The sequence below is a fragment of the Mustela lutreola genome, chromosome 8 (assembly GCF_030435805.1).
Source record: "Mustela lutreola isolate mMusLut2 chromosome 8, mMusLut2.pri, whole genome shotgun sequence".
NCBI lineage: Eukaryota > Metazoa > Chordata > Mammalia > Carnivora > Mustelidae > Mustela > Mustela lutreola.
Window position 1 is genome coordinate 85592154 of NC_081297.1, and position 21191 is coordinate 85613344.

General features: G+C 35.7%; 1 protein-coding gene and 1 long non-coding RNA gene across 2 annotated transcripts in view; one reads left to right on the plus strand and one right to left on the minus strand.

Annotated features, from left to right (window-relative positions):
* The window catches only part of LOC131838956 (uncharacterized), a 31924-nt gene extending 12334 nt beyond the window's left edge, over positions 1-19590 (plus strand). Inside the window, exons 2-3 of the long non-coding RNA XR_009356764.1 lie at positions 7333-7472; positions 18613-19590. This is a non-coding gene — a long non-coding RNA (uncharacterized LOC131838956). The remainder of the gene's footprint in view (positions 1-7332; positions 7473-18612) is intronic.
* The window catches only part of ERGIC2 (ERGIC and golgi 2), a 37419-nt gene extending 17722 nt beyond the window's left edge, over positions 1-19697 (minus strand). Inside the window, exons 1-5 of the mRNA XM_059185858.1 lie at positions 19584-19697; positions 10281-10423; positions 8364-8472; positions 6250-6296; positions 4880-4950 (exon numbers count right to left, since the gene is read on the minus strand). Coding sequence (XP_059041841.1) covers positions 4880-4950; positions 6250-6296; positions 8364-8472; positions 10281-10386 — 333 coding nt within the window. The 5' untranslated portion in view covers positions 10387-10423; positions 19584-19697. The remainder of the gene's footprint in view (positions 1-4879; positions 4951-6249; positions 6297-8363; positions 8473-10280; positions 10424-19583) is intronic.
* Positions 19698-21191: the final 1494 nt, after the last annotated feature.

A 21191-nucleotide genomic window follows, 5' to 3' on the forward strand; every position in this document is an offset into this window, starting at 1 on the left:
CTAATTACTCCTCCTGTAACCTTATCTACAGCATGCTTCCCAAACTTTTTTCCACCATAGTGCACAAGGAAAATGCTAACATCTGTGAAACACACCATGGTGAATGGAGGAGGCTGCATGCAACTGCCTCCCAGTTACCTTGTAAACAAAACTTTTAACAGTAGGGGATATGATTCTTCTTTTGAATTCCTGAAACTGGGTAAAGGAACTACTGAGCAGCCGACTTCATGCTAGGTACTCTGCTACTTATTTTCTTCTCTCACTTAGCCTTCAGAACAACCTGTGGGTTTATTACCATTGTTGCCTTTTTTATAAGAAGCAGCAGCTCAAAAGGTTCAAAACTTTTCCAACATCACAAATCTTAAGAGCAGAGTATACAAACCCAGCTCTATCAGATTCCTCACTTTTACACAGTTTTTAAATTCTTCTAAGTAAAGAAACAGTAATGAAATATAGTAGTAAATAGCAAAATAGTAACTCTCACAGCATATTGTATAATCATGACTTGGAAACTAGTAAAGTTATTAGGGCTAAGCTTTTAATATTCAGAGTGCATATTAGGACAGTAAGTTTGAAAACATAAAAACAAGTAAAAAAATCTCAAATAATTTTACATTAATAATTCTTATTTAATAGGACAAAGGAACTTACTTATTAGGACAAAGGAACAGAGAAATACTGTTGAACACTTTAGAAATTACTAATAAATTACTAAGAAATACTAATAAAAAGTATACAATTGAATATCTTTAAGTTCCTAACTGGTCAAGATATAACTTCTAATTATATGACAGTTAATTTAAATACAACGTTCCTATTCCACAAATGACTGGAAGAGATGGCAAAAACTGTTTACAATGGAATAATCAACAATCTTGTTACAATTACATAATTCTAAGATATTCCTTAGTGCCTAATCCCTAAGAAGGCACTATACTTCACATTCTGTGAAACACCGAAGAATGAAGTTAATACTTCTCAGAGGCTTAAAATCTAGCTAGAGACAAGCTCTCCAGAAAAACAGATATAAACAAAAGATTTAACAAATATGAAGAAAAAAAAAAAGAGTAGGAATGGGAAACACTCGGAATATGGAGACAATGTTAAAGAAAAAGCATGAGTAAATTTTAGAGGTTAAGTTCAAGATAATGATTAAGTCTCCTTATAACCATGTTTTCACAGTGTTCAAAGAAACAGCAATTGAAGACACACTCTATATTATCATTTTAAATCAGCATCCACATGCTGCAAATCTTCAAAAACTTATGCAAGACTGCATACAAGGGAGACTAAATTGAGAAAAGAGCCCAACACGTAATTCATTTCATGGCACAGAGATCTCTATGCAGGAAACAAGGGGAAGTCCATAACTCAGAGAAAAAGAAAAATAGGTGCTAAGACAATAAAACACCTGAGAAAGAGTTAGTCCCCCATCCTAGGAGCACTTTCAGGAGTTCAGTCAAGTGCTAGAAACCACATGGTGAGCACACTGCACAGCAGTGTTATTCCTATTACACGTGGCCTGGAGAGTGTTCTAAATTAAGCAAGACTACTACCACAGCTGGCTGCTAATGAGGACAGTCATGCCAGCTAAAGAAAAGAGGGGTTAGCCTAGCGAAATGTAGCCTGTCAAAACAAGCACAGAAAAGGAAATTCTGGAGTGCCTTAGTTAATCACTCTGCCATCCTGGACCCAATACTGACTTCTCCCTTCCTCTTCAAAAAGCACCTGAAGCTCTAATAGGACTTAAAAGAAGCACAGTATATCTAAACTTATACCCTTTTCTCCCTTCATCTAGGCCTGAAAAAAAAAAAAAAAGCATGAGTGCACACGTGCATGTGTGTGTGTGTGTGTACGTGCTTGTTAGAGAAGGGGGTTAAGATAAAAACTGACATAACTCAACAGTCTATGTCAACACTCAACAGGGCACTTATATCCTCATCCTAATGATGAATAATAAATAAATGAATGTATAAAAAGATTCATTAACTTGAAAAAAGTGATCAATCTCAAATATGAGGGCTAATTTTCCTCTATGATACCATTCCTAGAAATAAGATGTTAAGTTTTTCTAATTATTTCTCAATAAAATGTAGCATCATAAAGAGAAAAAAACGGAATGATTTGTAATATATTAAAGATATAAAATATAATCATTTAATTTTAAAATGTCATGAAAGCGAGGCACCTGGGTGGCTCAGTGGGTTGAGCCTCTGCCTTCCACTCAGGTCATGATCTCAAGGTCCTGGGATTGTGTCCCACATGGGGCTCTCTGCTCAGCGGGGAGCCTGCTTCCCCTGCTCTCTCTGCCTGCCTGCTTGTGATCTCTCTCTGTTGAATGAATAAATAAAATCTTTAAAAAAATAAAATAAAATAAAATAAATAAAATGTCATGAAGGCACTGAAAAGATTGGCCCTGCTGGATCAAGGTAATCTCTCAGAACGCAAAGGTGAAGTTTGAAATATGCATCTAAAATAAGAATTGATAAGGATATTGAGAATCACTCCATGAAACTCAACATCACATGGTAACTATTTTAAAAAGCAGAAGTAAGGACACCTGGTGGCTCAGTTGGTTAAGCACCAACTCTTGATTTCAGCTCAGGTCATAATTTCAGGGTTGTGAGACTGAACCCTGAATTGGGGAGCCTGCTTATGATTCTCCCCCTCCCTCTGCCCCTTCCCCTGCTATCCCCCCTCTGCTTTCTCTCTCTGAAAATAAATAAATAAATAAATAAATAAAGGTAAAAATGTTGCTTTAAACAAAGTAAAACAAATAAGCCAAACAAAACAAAACAAAACAAAAAACAAAAACCACTCTAAAATTCAGATCATGAAGTGCTCACTTCAGCAGCACATATACTAAAATTCAGATCACCAAGATCAAAACCAAAATACAAAAAAAAACAAAAAAGGAAAAACCCTAAACCCAAAGCTGATCCATACCTGGATATATGGGATAAATATTTGAATTATAAAAGTAAAAGGAAAAAAGCATTCAAGTAAATATGTTACCTACAAAAGAAAAAATAATTGCATCAGGAGACAATGAAGGAATGTCTATAAAGTTGTGAATGCAAAACATCATAAAGCAAGAATTATCTCCTGAGCCAAATTTACATGTATGAAGAACATACATAGTCATGCTAGCATCTATAAAATATAACCCACATACCCCACGTATTCTACTGACAAAGAAGTCTCAAAAAGTCCTTCCACAAAATGATAAAGAATGGTAGAAAATAAAAGCAATAAAACAGAGTTCAAACTAAATAATTATTCTGAAAATAGTCTGAAATGTAATGCATACGTTAACATACCTAGTAATTATCTAGATCTAAATTTCTAGACAACAGTTTAAAATATGATAACATGGTACCTGAATCTGTAAGGTACCTAGCCTCATAAGAAATTACAGGGAAATCAATTATTTTGGTTTTTTTTTCAGTTATTTTTTTTTCAATTATTTTGGTTTTGTCATTTTTCAGAATGACAATAACAAAGTTACCTTTTCTTTAGAAATTTATACTTAAAAGTGTGCATTAAAAGGCATAGATATATTTTATTGCTATAAGCTAAAAATAATTTGGTAAGCAAACCAGACCTAAAGGATTCCTTTTTTCCTATGACATATTCAACTATCTCTAATCCTCCTCCATCACCTTTAGTCTTCACTTTGCAATTTGCTTAAAGAAGGGTTCACAACTGTCAATTAAAAACCAAAGGACTAAAAAAATGCATGGGTAAACATAAGTACCACAATGCCAACTAAATAGCAACTCAGAGTAGCAGGGAGTTCCCTTCCTTATTCTCTAAAGTTTCTTTAGAGCTAGTTACCATCACTTGTCATCACCTGCTCCTGCAATGTGATGGTGTTATCTGACAAACTGGTTAGATTATATACATTCTGTATTATGTTAACAGGAAAATGTCAGAATTTCACTAGCTCTGGAAAATGGAGGTTTGAAGGAGAGGGAAAAAAAAGTAAACGCATAGAAGATGTCTACTCTTAGATACTGCTTCATCATTCTTTCCTATGCTAAGAGGAATACAGTTCAAATATTTTTAAAGACTTAACTTTGCTAAAAGTAGAAAAATGGGACACAGAATTTCCAAATCATTGGAGGAAAAGAAGAAAAATTAATGATTATAGCAACTATAAGAAAAGAGAGGGGAAACTATTAGGAAGCATTAACAAAAAATATAAAACAGGGGGCGCCTGGGTGGCTCAGCGGGTTGAGCCCCTGCCTTCGGCTCAGGTCATGATCTCAGGGTCCTGGGATCGAGCCCCGCATCGGGCTCTCTGCTCAGCAGGGAGCCCGCTTCCCTCCTCTCTCTCTGCCTGCTTGTGATCTCTCTGTCAAATAAATAAATAAATTAAATCTTTAAAAAAATATATATATATATTTATATATATATAAAAAACAGACTTTAGAGGCTTACTGAAAATGCTAACAATAGTTATCTCAAGATTTTGGTATTAGAAATCTCCACAGGGCGCCTGGGTGGCTCAGTCATTAAGCGTCTGCCTTCGGCTCCGGTCATGATCCCAGGGCCCTACAATCAAGCCCAACATCAGGCTCCCTGCTCCACAGGAAGCCTACTTCTCCCTCTCCCACTTTCCCTGCTTGTGCTCCCTCTCTCGCTGTGTCTCCCTCTGTCAATAAATAAAATCTTAAAGGAAAAAAAAAAAAAAAAAGAAATCTTCACAAAGAATATGGGTTACTTTTAAATTAAAAAATATATAGGTTTATACATATATAAAACCCACATATATATTTTAAAAGCTAGCTCAGACAAAACTAAAAGTATCAAAACTGTCTCCAAGAAACAACATGTCATAGGAAATTATTTAAAAATACATGTCCATTAAACTTACTGGTTCATAAACTAGACCATCTGCAGATGCAACCATTGTTTCTGCTAAATCCAATACATCTGCTCCAACATCTGCATAAAAAAAATTAGAAGTTGACATTCTATGTTCAGAGCCAAACTATATCTTACATAAACTCACAAACTGAAATGACTAATAGAAAGTTCAAATATATGAACATAATATAATAAAATAAATTCAAATACATAAAATCACTTTCCTACACCAATTATTTGTTCAAAAGTTAAGAGTCACATTTTTTTAAGTATTCAAAAAAAAAATCAATCCTTTTTCTAATTCTTGTTCAGTAAAAAAGAAGACTCAAAATCTCATGGTAAAAAGCATAAATTTCAGTCAACTGCAGAGCTTTGCAGAAACTGTCAACAACCTAATCACATGTACTAAATTAAATGGCTGCCAAATAAAATATTAAATACAAAAATTACTTTTAGAAATTTTAAGAGAAAGTCACTGATGACTTTTAAAAAAATCAACAAATAGGAAAAGTTTATTTGGAAAAGGTGAAAATATTAATGGTCTTCAAATATCTAAAATAAGGCAAAAACATGACATATTTAGTAGTACCAAATTCATAGTTTAAATACAGAGTGCTTCTTTACTCTTAAAACCACTACCATAAAGAAAAAATAAATGAAAAGGGAAAGAGATTAAAAATTTTTCTGAGATTAAATCTCCCAGAAATTAACTCCTTAATTAAACTATCTTACACTTTAAAATATTTTGTCTCAATTTTGTCTCAAGACCAATTTGTGGTCTCCACAAATTCAGTAATTTAAAAGATACCTTCGGTAATTTAAAAGATATTTCATGCAAAAAATCCTCACTTTTGAGAGCAATACTGATTCAAACATTATTTATCTAGCATAGTAACATTTTTCACTTCTACCAGTATAATCAAGTGAAGCCAGGGAAGAAAACAGAAAAGGGTAACACATTATTTAGTTAAAAGACTTGGATCCATATTTTTATACGCAACAGTACAAGTTAAGAGCGACAAACCAAAACAGTGAAATAGGGTATGTTGTAGAGCATGAGTATAAAACAGGTAACACCAAACAAGAAAGAAAGAAATGATACATCTAAATCAGAACTCTGACTCATGAATATTTCTTCCAATTTTCTTTTAATTATACTAATGTGAAAATTAAATATCTTCTCTTCGTGGAAAAGAAATCTGAAGAATATAAGCTGGGGAGCAAAGCAATTTGCATTATTAAATAACATTACCATAGCATTTTAAGATATCATAAAGGAAAAAATAGAGTTAAAACACCACCAGTGATTTTACTTTTTACTAACAATTATTTAAACCATAAACATTACATGGACCAACAAGTTAAAGGTATACTCACATTGACACTTCATAGCAACAGTAATATCTATATTGATTCTCAATTTGCTAAAAGACAAAAAGGAAATATTAGTACCTATCAAGTAATCAAGAAAACACGAGACATACAAATCAACTGATCTATGAAAACTTGGATTTCAAACAGAATAAAATATATTGATTAGAACTTGGATAGTATTTCTTATGGCCAAAACAAAGGCACTTTAAAAGTAAAAATTCTGTTCTTTGCAATTATTCTAAAAACCTTTCTAATTTAACAGGTTTTTGATACAGTATCCTTTAATTATGGTAACTCAACAATAACTCCAAGCAACTCAGAAAAGTCTACCTCTGTTTACATAAACCCTAAATGGACTATTCTTTGAAGAACTTAAAATTTTCAAAATCAAGAGTTAGGAATTACAAGTTTTTCTCTTCTATTTATCAGATAAATATCATATATCAGGCATTATGCCTGATGCCTTACAATTATTATCTTTTTTATTGTTTTTTTAAAAGATTTTATTTATTTGAGAACAGAGAGAGAGAGTGTGTGTGAAGTCGAGAGAGAGTGCCACAAGGGAGGGAGTAGCAGAAGGAGAAGCAGACTCCCCGCTGAGCAGGGAACCAGATGAGGCGCTCTATCTCAGGACCCTGAGATCATGACCCAAGCCAAAGGCAGACGCTTAACCAACTGAGCCACCCAGGCACCCCTATCATACCCAGGCGCCCCTATCATTTCTATTCTTTATCGTGGACCTATAAAGTAGATAGCTCTCCAGTTTTTCAGATAAGCAAATCGTGTTCAGAGCAGAGTACATGCCTGGCTGAAGATCCCATAACCATTGAAGTGGCATATTGGAAACTAAGTCTGAATGTCTCAGGGTAAATGCACCGAAATGCCAGGAAAAAACACTTCTGATGCTTGAAGTTTTGCGTAGCCATTTTAAAAAGTTCAGCCAATGCTGTATTTTCAAAGGATCAGTTCAAATAACAGAATGAATTAAGCACCATAATAACAGAATGAGTACAACCAAAATCAGTCCCATCCTGTGCTTTCAATCAAAACTTTCTCCCTCTAATAATTTTTCTCTGGTTTCGTTAGGAACTACAAATTTTTGGAGCTTCGTATGGTCTTAAAATTGTCTAGAATTCAAACTGTATTCCAGGCTTAGGAGATGCTGCAGGAACCACAGAATGAGGCCAAGTGGCCAGGCTTCTGGGAATCTCCACTATGTTTATGAGGTAAGCTATGTAATACTTCATTTGGAAAAAAGCAAAAAGAGATTCATTGGTGCTAAAAATGACAAAATTAAAAAAAAAATTCTTTGAAAACTACTCGTATCTAGAATAATACTCATATTACAGATGAAGAAACTGAGGTCCAAAAGTCAGTTGTGTGATTTGCCAAAAGTTACACTGCAATTTACCAATATAGAATTACTTAATTCCCATTAACCCCATGAGGAAGATACTACAATTATTACCCCCATTTTATGAAAAAGGAGACTGAAGCACATGCAAACATAGATTTACTAACTTCCCTAAAGTCACATAGCTAGTAAATGGCAGGGCTAGAATTAAAGTTGAGAAATAAAGTACACCTCCCTCCATCTAGTGCAATCTTAACATTATAAACCTGTTATCTCCAATCATTAAAAAATCCAAATTCAAATAAAGTATATATTTTCAAAGGGTTAGTGATGGTATTTATAGTAAAATTGTATTTAGATATAATTTATAAAAATCGAGTTATAAGCATATACAATGTAGCTTTAGACAATTTATTTTCCAGCACACACAAATCAGTAGATATTTCAAAATCTAAAGAGTAAACAGTTTCAAAACAAACAATTTCTATCATTTCAACACCTTTAAAAAAAATAAATTATGTTCTCTTAACTTTTTTATACAAGTGCATATTAAATCAAGAAGATCTCTCTTTTAAAATTTAACCAGTACTGAAATGATTCTAAAATGTTTCACCTAATGCATGCAATTAAGGAGAATTTTTTTAGGATGACTACTTCAAAAATAAAATAAACCAAGTATAAAAGGTTAGAAAAAAATTTTAAAAAGATATGCTGACTTTAAAACAATTTGAAAACAGAGGTATTTCAAGAAAAAAAAAGTTACCTAGAAAAATCCTTATCTACTTCATATTCATACTTCATCCATGTATCTTGATATACTGAAAATTCCATTATGGTTAATAAAGCCATCGTGGTAAATGCTATTAGAGAAACTGAGAAATCAAACAAACAGAAAACCAGAATTAAAACAATTTTTTAAAAGTAAACAGCGGGAAACTATTTTAAGTGAGATTAAAATTAGCAAAGAAAGCACTTATATGATTGCCATGTGAATGGATACTACTATAAGGTTTTTCTTAAAGTGTTCATTACATATTCCTTTATAAAACAGCTCAAAATTGAAGATTTAATGAGCACAACAATGAACACAAACATTTCTACTACTGAGAAGCATTTTATCTCATCAATTTTAAGGGTATCTCAGTAACAGATCTGCCAAATTTTATAAGACACAAAAAAAACTTTTCCTTTCTTATATATAGCAATGCCACAGATATGATAAATGATGAAAGTAAGCATAAGTCTTACAAAGCAGTCCCCTCATAATTAAAAACTCATTCATGCCTCTAGCCCAATCTATAAACAACTAGACAAATTTGTAGCTCCTGAGAAGCCACGATAATCTGTGTACCAGAAACTCAAATAACATCTCCAAATCTCTAATAAAATTCTCATCTACTTTGGAATCTCCTAAATATACTACCTCATTTACAAAAGCAAGTAAAAGATCTGACCAAAAAAAAAAAAAAATATATATATATATATATATATATATATATATATGTGACAAAATGCATTTAAAATGTATTGTGAAACAATACATTTGTTTCTGACAAAAAAAAAAAAAAAATATATATATATATATGTGACAAAATACCACATTAAAATGTATTGTGAAACAAGAACTTCCACTATTTTCATTTAAAAAACTTAATCACAGATTAGAAATGGCAAGCAATTTAATTACACATTTTACCAAATGAAATGTCAGGGTTTTTTTTTTTAAGATTTTATTTCTTTATTTGACATACAGAGATCACAAGTAGGCAGAGAGGCAGACAGAGAGAGAGGAAGGGAAGCAGGCTCCCTGCTGAGCAGGGAGCCCGAAGTGAGGCTGGATCCCAGGACCCTGGGATCATGACCTGAGCCGAAGGCAGAGGCTTTAACCCACTGAGCCACCCAGGAGCCCCTGAAATGTCAATCTTATGTGAAATATTTTATAAGCTCTTCATGGGGGAAGAAAATACTAAATACTGTCATAGTTGCATATTTTTCTTATATATTTCATATTTATTTTATTTAATGAACACTTCTATCTGTACCAGGTACTGAGTTAAGCATTTTATAAATATTACTTTACATAATCACTAGAGTAACATTACTAGGTAAATGCTGATATTATCCCCATTTCATGGAATAAGAAACTAAAACAGAAGGATCAACTTCCTTAAGTTAGAAGGAGTAACTTCCTTAAGGTCAAGTAGTTATGAAGGGGTAGAGGTGAGATTTAAATCCAGAGTCTGGTTCCAGAATCTAAGCCTTTTAACAATTACATCAGGCTGCCTCTCTCCAGTAATGTGAAATCTAAGCATTTCTATTATAATGTCTAACTTGATTTATTCTTAACCAAAACAGGACTGAAGCAGTTCAAGTTTGTTAAATAACTTCTTGCAAGTTCAATTTTATTTATACGTAATTATACATAACTCAAGAGCACCAAAGCAGTAAAATTGGATTAATTTGTTCAGTAATGTTCTCATAAATGCTGCTAAATGCATAGACTGCACTGGGTTGGATACACGTGACAATAAAATTAGGGCAAAGAGAGGACAGATGAGTCACAAAGTTATTGTGCAATTCATTGATGAGTTCTTCTTCATGACTACATTTCTGTGTGTTGTTGACTGGCTCCCTAAGAAGCTGCACTCGGGGAAGCTGTTTTAATTGGAACCATACTCACCTGTACCCCCACTGGCTGAAGTCTCTACATAGCTCTCAGGAACCTTTGGAAAGGCATCCAACTCTTTCACCAAACTTAAGGTTTTTTTCCGATTCAGTCGCCTCATCTTCAGGAAAACCTTCTTCTTCTTTCATATAGTCATGCTAAGAAATAAATAATGAATACATGAATACTCTAAAAAAGATACAAAGCTTTCTTTTAATTTTAGATAACTGACAAATGTTTTTGGAACAACTTAACATTTTCATACCTCTTTGAGGAATAAAACTTAATACTTATCTGCACCTCTACTTTCTCCACCCCACCGTGGCAAAAAATACTAATGAAAGGCAATTTACACACACAAATACATTAAACAGCAAAAAAGTGAAAAGCAATTCACATTCAAAGTATTTAAATATACAAAAGAAAATAAATAATTTTTCTGGGGCGTCTAGGTGGCTCAGTTGGTTGAGCCACTGCCTCCGGCTCAGGTCATGATCCTTGAGTCCCAGGATTGAGAACGGAGTCCTGCATCAGGCTCCCTGCTCAACAGGGAATCTGCTTTTCCGTCTGACCCTCCCTCTTCTCATGCTCACACTCTCTCTCTCTCTCTCTTATAAATAAAATCTTAAAAAAAAAAAAAAAGAATCTTTCTTCTATTAAATTAACAAATAATAAAATACATTCCCACCAACAGATGACAATGAAATAAATTAAACAGGCATGCTAATCCACTGCTAGCCAGAATATAAATAATCACCATTCTCCTTTTGACTAAGTAAATTCCATTTTTAGGAAACTATCCTAAGGTAATAATCTTGTTGCCACCAAAACTTTTTGATTATGAGGATAATTCTCATTATGAGGGTAATTCTCAGTTATTTTTAAATATCAAAGAAAGAAACACTGGGTAACCAATACAAACTATGTTGAATTAAAATCTCTGAATGTATGTAAACACTTAAAACCTTATAAAAGAAAACAGGTAATGATATAGGAAAGTACTCATAATACATTAGGAAAAGACTAGAGGGTTGTATAAGTCCAGTTTTATGGGAAACAGGAAAGATATACAAGAAACCGATTAGAAGTCTATAGGCAAAAATGTTAAAAGTAGATCATGGAAGGATTTTAGTTGTCTTTTTAACAGAATTTTTGACTTTCTAAATTATCTATTTTTATAATAAAAATACTGTTTAAAAATTGACTGGTATTCCTTTTTTGACCAATATGCCAACTATACCTAAAATATGTTACACAGCCATAAACACAACTGAATTCTCAAATATTCATATAATTTTTATAAGACTGATTTATATAAATAATACCATAATTGATACTACAAAGCATTACTAGAAATCAAAATTGTATTAATAAAATCAACACCTAATAGAATAAATCAAATGGTTGCAGGAGCCGCTAAAAGAAAAAGTGTCTCTAGAAGACAGCAGAAAAGCTCATCTGAAATCCTGAGGGTAGGATTAATATGGAAAGAAAAGGCCATAGAAAGAGCATCTGTGAACAAAAAGTCAGAGAAGTAAAAACCGCGCAGATCATGAACACTGTCCATGAGACCAGTCCCTAACCCGGGGCACTACTAATCATGAGGGGCCGACTGCTCCAAAGTGAAACTGGATGCAATAATATGTTAATTTCGTTTGCTATTAGAAAGACCCAACAGGGCGCCTGGGTGGCTCAGGGGGTTAGGCCGCTGCCTTAGGCTCGGGTCATGATCTCAGGGTCCTGGGATCGAGTTCCACATCAGGCTCTCTGCTCAGCAGGGGGCCTGCTTCCCTTCCTCCCTCTCTGCCTGCTTCTCTGCCTACTGTCTGTCAAATAAATAGAATCTTTAAAAAAAAAAAAAAAAAGACCTAACAAACTTCTCTTTCCTATTCCATATGCACACTGTTGCCTTTAGATTATAATTTTGCTTTTTATGTGCATGTTTTACTTAAAGAAAAAGGAAGACATCTAGACGTGACAGATGAGTTTCTGATCCCCATGACAATTACAAAACTGGTATTTGCATTTGTAAATTAAGCTTCTGAGTGTTTGTAGGCATAGGTTGTGCTCCCTAAGTTTGTTCAAATCAGGGTAATCAAATTTGTTTTCTGTACCTGTTTAGTGGTAACTACACCAAGATTGATTCTTCTTCAATCTTTCAATTTCTACTCATTCCTACTGGAATTAAATATTAAACATGTTCAAACTTCTCATCTTTAGAACAAAACACTACATTAAATCAAGACCTGGCTGGCTCAGTCAATAGGTCAATAGGGCATGTGACTCTTGATCTCAGGGTGGTCAAAGTTTCTGGGGGCAGACTTTACTTTAAAAAGGGGGGGGGGGGCACCTGGGTGGCTCAGTGGGATAAAGCCTCTGCCTCCGGCTCAGGTCATGATCCCAGGGTCCTGGGATCAAGCCTCACATCGTGCTCTCCGCTCAGCAGAGAGCCTGCTTCCCTTCCTCTCTCTCTGCCTGCCTCTCTGCCTACTTGTTATCTGTCAAATAAATAAGTAAAATCTTTAAAAAAAAAAAAAAAGAACTGTCCCCATTTGTACACTGTGACTACTTCCTCACTACACATTCACCCCTTACCTATATTTGATCTGAGCTAGGTCATTAACAACTTCTTTTTTTTTTTTTTTAAAGATTTTATTTATTTATTTATTTGACAGAGAGAAATCACAAGTAGGCAGAGAGGCAGGCAGAGAGAGAGAGAGGGAACAGGCTCCCTGCTGAGCAGAGAGCCCGATGTGGGACTCGATCCCAGGATCCTGAGATCATGACCTGAGCCGAAGGCAGCGGCTTAACCCACTGAGCCACCCAGGCGCCCCTTAACAACTTCTTTAGTATGAAATACTATGAATACTTTTTAGTCCTTATATAATTTTGTCTCTGAAAAAATAGTTTATCACTTCTTTTTCTTCTCAAAACAGCATCTTACCTTGGCTTAAGCGATACTATACTCCTGATTTTCATTCTACCTCAAAGACCTTCTTCAGCATACTGTACAGATTCTTCCTCCTTCTGGATTCTGTACTTGGGTGTTCCTCTCAACCCCAACATTTTCCCCCAGTGGTCTCCCATCCCTACAATTTTCATCCACATGCTGATTCCTCTCAAATCTTTAATCCCAGTACAAATCTCTTTGCAGACATGTATGCATTTTTCTTTCTATGACATTTTCATTGGGTCATTCCAAAGACTATTCAGATTCAACTGCTTTTTTGATTTTCTGTTTTCTCCACTGTGATGTCTGAGCTGGAACCTGTCTCCCTTGATCTGTATATCTCGAATGCCTGGCACAATGGTATCTAATAAATATAAAGGGGAAAAAAGGAAGGAAGGAAGGAAGGGAAGGAGGGAGGGGAGAAGGGATAGTCTGCAAAAAAGGAAGGAAGGGAATTTCCCCAGAAATACCTATGACAGCACAGCTTTGAATTAAAACAGTTATATAAGTAAATATATAAGATTCACAAGGAGAGCAATTTTTGCTTTTTTCCACTCTAGTAGTCCTAGTACTTAGAACAGTGATTGGCACATAACAGGTATAGATAGCATTGATAAGCAAATGAATAAAACGTGAATTTTACTCCTAAACTTTATTTTTAGAAGCTTTATGAATGCTTTCTTTTAAATCATATATAAAGACAGGACAGCAACTGGTTTTACAAACCTAACAATTCAAAGAGCTTATTCAGCACCCCTCCCACCTGGCTACTTCCCAGCCTCTATCTAGTAGCCTCCATTCTTATTTTCCACGATCACTCTTCTAGACTGGAGCACCTAGCCACTCTGCCACTCCTGTCCCATTCCCGTTAGATCAGCACTAACCTACATCTAAGAAACTCATTCTGTCCCCAATACTTGCCACTCTATTCCACAGAGGCACTGTTCTGATCAATGAACCAATTATCCAATAACTTCCAGTTTTTCTAAAAGCATCCTTTTACCTGCTTTCTTCATGAAACTTGACATTTTCATGGTGGTAATTCCCTTCAACTCCTCTCTTCACTTCTGAGACTCATAGGGTTTTATATATGCAGCACATGTTTTATATATCATATTATGACTTCTCAATCACCTCTTCCCTTCTACTTCTAATAATAAACACATATACTATACAGAATTATAGCCCTCATACAATGTGTTGGGTATTATTTGAAGGATTGTATATATTTATTCATTTACCTCTATAAACGACTCTATGAAGTAGATACTATTTTTGCTCATTTATAAAGAAACTGAGGTGCAGAACAGTCAAGTAATTTTTGCAGGGCTACACAGCAAGTGATAGAACCTGGATTCGATCCCAAGCAGCTAGTCTCCAGAGTCCATGCTCCAAACCACAGTGTACACTGACAGTTGAGTACTTATGATCATCTTCTACTAACATCTGGATATATTTAAAATCTCCTTAATGACTCTAGCACCTGGATCATTCAATATGCTTCTCTTCTTCCCCATTCCATCACAATCCTTTGTAAGTCATAACCCTATGACACTCATCCTCCACAGGATGTGAATGAATAGCATTCATTCACAATGACAATGCTTTTGCCATATAAGTGTGACAGATCTTCAATGCCAGTGACTTAGATCTATGCAAACCCACATACAGCAAGACCATGTTTTGGCTCCTCTTAACTTCTAGAACTGCTTGATTTCTAAAATCTAAAACACTAATTTTCCTCTCTGAGCAGAATCAATTATCCTTCAGGCTCTTTAATTTCCTAACTAGGACAGAATTTTTCTTCATTATCCCCGTGTTTCCAACCCCTTGGACTTCTCCCAGTTATCCAGTTCCACTGCTCCCATTCTCAATTTATATGCTTCTCCATCTAGCTTGGTCAGTCATTTAAAGAAATGCATTTAGAAATACCCTAGATTAGGCCACCTGGGTGGCTCAGTTAGTTAAGCATCCAACTCTTGGTTTCATCTCAGCTCATGATGTCAGGGTCATGAGATCAAGCCCCACACTGGGCTCTGTTCTCAGGGAAGAGTAGGCTTAAGACTCCTTCCCTCTCCCTCTGCCCACACCCCTCAACCCTGCCTGTGCTCTTTCTCTCTCAAATAAATAAATTTAAAAAAGAAAGAAAGGAAGGAAGGAAGGAAGGAAGGAAGGAGGAAAATTTCCTAGATCACTGGTTTCCAGAAGTCACTGCCATTCTGTTATAAAATTTTCTTTTTTGAACCTTAATGAAAAAAACAAGGATGATACAGGAAACTTTCAAAGCTAAATATAGTCAATTTAAAAATCTTATATCCAAGATAATTTCCTTCCTTTTTTTTTTCTTTTTTAATGTGTCAAAATGTCCTTTCTTTTATGAAATGATAAAGGTAGATAACAGACGCTTTGGTTTGTTTTGATTTTTGGATTAAAAGCTGCAATTCTACATCAGTCCTCAAATGCAGCCCCTTTCCCTGTTTTGTGTACTGGTCCACAAAAATAATCATTTACAAGCCACTGCATTTTGATTCATTTGCCCACTGGTTGGTGTTGCTCTTCATACTTTCCATTCTCCAGTAACATACCCATTTTCTTCAATTTCTCCCCTAAACCGCCATGTATATTAAGAAGCAAAACAAACGAAGTCCAGGGAGTCACTGATAACACCGGAGACTAAGACAATGCTTTGAAAAACTGCCTAAAAAAATAAGAAACCACCTTTCGTGCTGGAACACAGACACATACAATCATTACTCCATCTAAGTAATGTCATACAGCCCATATTTAATCATTGCATCCATTTGAATAAGAGACTATGAGATGCTTACCAAAAATAAAACACAAAATTCATGACACCTTTTAATCTGCTTAAGTTTAACTACGTCTCCAAATAAAAATGGAGAAATAATTTTACTCCTGCTACCCACATTTTATGAGCTAACTTCTATTTTTAATACATATTTGGCAATATGAGAAATATTTAATTGGTTAACACATATGACCATGTTGCAGGCTGAAGTGTGTTCCCTAAAAGGATACAATGAAGTCTTAATCCTGGTACTTGTGAATGGGCCTTATTTAGAAATATCTGGGTCTTCGAAGATGTAATTAGTTGAGATGAGATCATACTGGATTAGGGTGGCCCAAAATCCAGTAACTGGTGTTCTTCTAAGAAGGCCAGGTAAAGACACATAACCAGGAGAGAAAGCCATGTGAAGACAGAGGCAGAGATTAGAGGGATGTACCCAAAAACCAAGAAGAGCCAAGGATTAACCAGATGCTACAAGAGGCAAGAAAGGATTATTTCCCAGAGCTTTCAGAGGGAACACCAGGGCCCTGCTGAGACCTTAATTTCAGTCAGCTAGGCTCCAGAACTCAGAGAATACATGTTGAGGTTTTTAAGCCAACCAGTTCATGGTACTTTGCTACAGCAGTCCTATGAAACTCACACAAGCCATTAGTAAGAATGAGAAAGGACACAGGACAGATATTATTCAGGCTATCAGTGAACTTCAGAAATAAAAAGCAAAACAACTTATCTGTAACTTTAAGTTACTTGATTATACTGCATTAAAATACTTTACACTAAAATTTTATTATGAAAGGTAACTTAGTTTCACTTGACAAATACTAGATATCCCTCCAAAAGTACTTCTTTTCACTTTAAAACATAGACTTTTTACAATAATGTTCATGTTGTCTTTAAAACTATCTATCCCAACATAATTCAAATAAATATAGTAACATTCTAAATGATTTAAAAAAATAAAAAAGGTATACTTAGAAGCTGAGTAAGATGGTAAAAATACAACTTTTTTGTGACCCCAAAAAAACCTGGGTTAATATCTAGTCACTTACTAGCCATGTCACAAATTTGGAAAGATCCTCAACATCCCAGAATCTATTATATTTTACTTTTAAAGGAGGTAGGGAGGCATAATGGCTACCTCACAGTTTCTAACAAAGATAAAAATGAGTCATTTGGTAAATGTTTCTAATTCTCAAAAGAAATGCAAAGATTTGTAGGATATTTGAAATTTATCTTAAAGTCCTTGAGGAAAGTGGTATAGTATCTGAGATTATTTAATAGTATCATGAATAGGCTGAGGCTGATATAAACTGATAGAAAAGCTAAGAGAAGAGGCTATAGAGTGATGGCAACACAACAATTTGGAAGTGCCTGGTAGCAATGTAAAACAAAGATAAATATAATCCTCCTCAAATAACAGCTTGACTATACTAACTACTCAATTAAAGTGTACAAAAGTGAAGTGAAAAAGGTCAGGTCAGGGACACATGAAATACATTTATAACAGAATGAATGTCTCCATAATACAAGAATGAGTTTACAAGGCACCAAGAGCAGAACTGACCTAGACTATAATAAGACTGTATGGAGTAGTAGAAAGAAGGAATTTGTACCTTAGTAACTGAAAGGAGAACAGCTTAAGAATGCAAGCCATTGGAAGATGGAGTTTACAGACATACTAACTATATAGAAGAAGAGTGTTTAATTTCTTTTGGGATCAGAAAGAAATTATATTAGAAAGCACCTTCTTCAGTCTATATGTTGTCTAAGTACCAAGGAAATACCTTTTTTTTTTTTTAAGATTTTATTTATTTATTTATTTGACAGACAGAGCTCACAAGTAGGCAGAGAGGCAGGTGGGGGGGGGGGGCGGGGGGAGTGGGGAAGCAGGCTCCCTGTTGAGCAGAGAGCCCAATGCGGGGCTCCATCCCAGGACCCTGAGATCATGACCTGAGCTGAAGGCAGAGGCTTTAACTCACTGAGCCACCCAGGTGCCCCCCAAGGATTTATCTTGTGAGTAACTACAAAGTTAGGAAACAAAAATTTTTAAATAACAAGAGTGAATAATGAATGAATGTTAACTGTATGCAGGCATTGATCTAAGCGCATGTGTTCACTCATTTAATCCTCACCAACAATCCTATGAGTTAGATGTTATTATTCCAATTTTGCAGACAAGGAAACTAAAACACAAAGAGGTTAATTTGCCCATCATGACATTATGGCAGAATCAGAATAAATACTGAAAAACTTGTTAAATAGTATTTGTTAGCTGGCAGACTGCCTAAATGTAACCATCATTAAAAATAAGTTTCACTATTTCTTCTAGTTAAACCATTAATCCCTAAATAAAATAAATATATATTTTTTCTAATTCTTTCTTTTTCTTTTTATGTTCCAGATTAGGCCTGATTTCCTTTGAGAGATCTTTCAAGCTTGATATATTTTTTAAAGATCTGTACCCTCAACCCACTTCAACTCAGTTGTGTACTAAAGTTTATTATCAAAAAACCAAAACAAAACAAAACTCCTCTCTTCCCCATTCCCCCCAAACCAGGAAATTTATTTTTTTCATGTTTTTCCTCTAGGACAACTGGAATAACTGCATCAATTTAAAGATAGCGATAAACAAAACAAGCATCTCCTGAATTCTTCACTGAACAGTCTGACTCATTTCTTTTAACGGCTATATACCAGAGTTTAAAGTATCAGGCTAGGCAACAACTTAAATACAACTTCAACAAATGAACAAATATTGTTTTTAAATGTATCTTTAACTGCTTCTGGAAGCCAGTCTTGAAACATTTTAACAGACACTATGTAACTTTGCGTTGAGGCCACTAAATTCTAAATATAAAACTTACTTAAATAAGTTTTCTCAATAAACTATCAACTCCATATACTACTATACCTAAGGCTATTTTCTACCTTGAAGTGAAAAGTTACCTTCCGAAGTTTTCTTAACCTTAGAAGGTTATAAGTAAAGTAGTAACACTCAAACCTCTCTCCTATAGCATCTCGCCAGCCCTGCCCCTTTCTCATTTCTCCAAGCGGCGTGGGAAACTCTTTCGAGGCGAGGCCAAGACCTAGGTCTTTCTTAAAGTGAGCAACCTGCTGCCAAGAATTTGGTATTTGCTGAACGGGGGTGGGGAGCCAGACACCCGGGAGAATGGGTCCACGATCTGGCTGGTCTTCACAACACGGGACCCTTCTCCCTGAGGACCAGAGGACCACTGGGGCACCGGACACTGCGAGAAGCAATGGGTCAGGGTCAGCAGCTATCGGGGAAGCACTTAAACTCCTTCAAGTTGCAAGATAGCGCAGAGACACAGGACTGGGGAGATGGGGGCTCCCAGGCGCAGCGCTACCCAGGGTCCTGCCAGCAACGCCCCCGGGGGAGGTGGAGCGGCAACCTAGTCCGGCCCTCTTCCCAAAGGAGGGTGATGAAGTCAGGGAGCCAATCTCGTGACAGATTCTCAGCCCCCTTAACCACATTCACGCCCTGAACAGCCTTGGAACAATCGGGAAAACAGCACCCAACGGGGTTTCAGTATTTTACCTTGTGTTACGGAATCAGCCGACCGCCATGTTTCACAGAAGCCCAGGTCGCCCGGGCTCCCGTTTACCCGAAAATATCGCGAGAATAAAAGCGACAACCACCGCTGAAAACGTCAAATGGGAGGCAATGTAGACTTCTCGCGATATTTCCTTTGCTGACGAAGAGCTTCGTGAATCAAGAGGTGTGGTTAAGATGAAAGGGTGTGGCTAAACAGAACGCAGGTTGAAACGTAGTTTAGGTGTAACCACGTGGCCAATAAGCAATCAGCTTCTCCGGCAAGGGCTGGGTTACCTTCGGAACAGTAGCTACGGGCCGCAGAAGGAACCTCAACTCCTCACATGTTACTTCGTTGCTAATGTGAAACTTGGGAGCAAGATTTGTCGTTTGCAACCCTAATGAGTATCACGTCTCCAATCTGCACCACGTTTTGTGCCTTCTGTTTGCGTCAAGAACGTTTAGACCTAGGTAATGCTTTTAATTACTCAGTGTTTCTCTTGACTTCTAGATAGTAAGTTCCCTAAGAAACCACATCTGTCTTCATCACCTTTATATCGCCAGTACCTCCTACGCACTCAAATATTTGTTAATACTTCATCTTTTCCTAACCCTTTGTAGTATAAGAGATAATAAAGAGGAATATGGAAAGAAAGGATAAATGGAAACTGCGATAGAGTAAGCCCAGCTGTAATCAGATTTTCCAATAAAACATTGAAATTTTAGTTTTGTGATTTATTGACCAAAAAAGTCTTAATAACAAAAAAGTCATAATAACTAATGTTTATACAACAAGCACTGCTTCCCCCCTCTCCCCCCGTAAGCACTGTTTTAAAGCTTTACTTGCCTGTGTTCGCTTCAGCAGCACATATACTAAAGCTTTACTTGCCTAATCCTATTTAATCCTTAAAAGTGTATAAAGATTGTTGGTAAACCATTATTTACCAATAATACAGAAATTGAGTCAAGTAGCAATTAAATGATTTACCCATCGTCAGAAAGCTAGGAGAGGCAGAGAAATCTTGACATTACTAAACTGCCCTTGGAAGGAGCAAGTCACACCGTTTTATTTAGTGAATTAACTTTTATTGAAATACAAAATTTCACTGAATTGAAACTATCCCGGAAAATAAAAGTAGATCAAGCGTTTCCACTGATGCAGTTTCATTTCCAGATTTTTCATGTCAGCATTAGGACTTCCCATATTTAAGAAGTTTATTGTAGTGGGTAAGAGGGTAGACACTGGGGCTGGAATTTCCTGGGTTAAAATTCCAGTTGAACCATTTACTAGCATGTGACCCTGGGCACATTATTTCATCCTGCTTCCTCACCTGCAAAATGGCAGGTGAGGAATTATATCTCATATAATTGTTATGAGGACCAAGTGAGTTAATAAATATCTAAAGTGCTTCTTTACCTTTCCCAAAGGTACCAGCAGCCCTTTCTTCTTTGTGGGTCTAAGATAATGTGCGTTCTTGCTTAGATGGAAGCTGGCTGTTGTTCACTTAGTTACACCTGATTGCTGGTCTCCAGAGTTATCTACTTTCAGAGTAATAACTCTCCTGTAAGAGTTGGATTTCCCTGTATTGCAAAACTGACTAATTTGATCCTGCT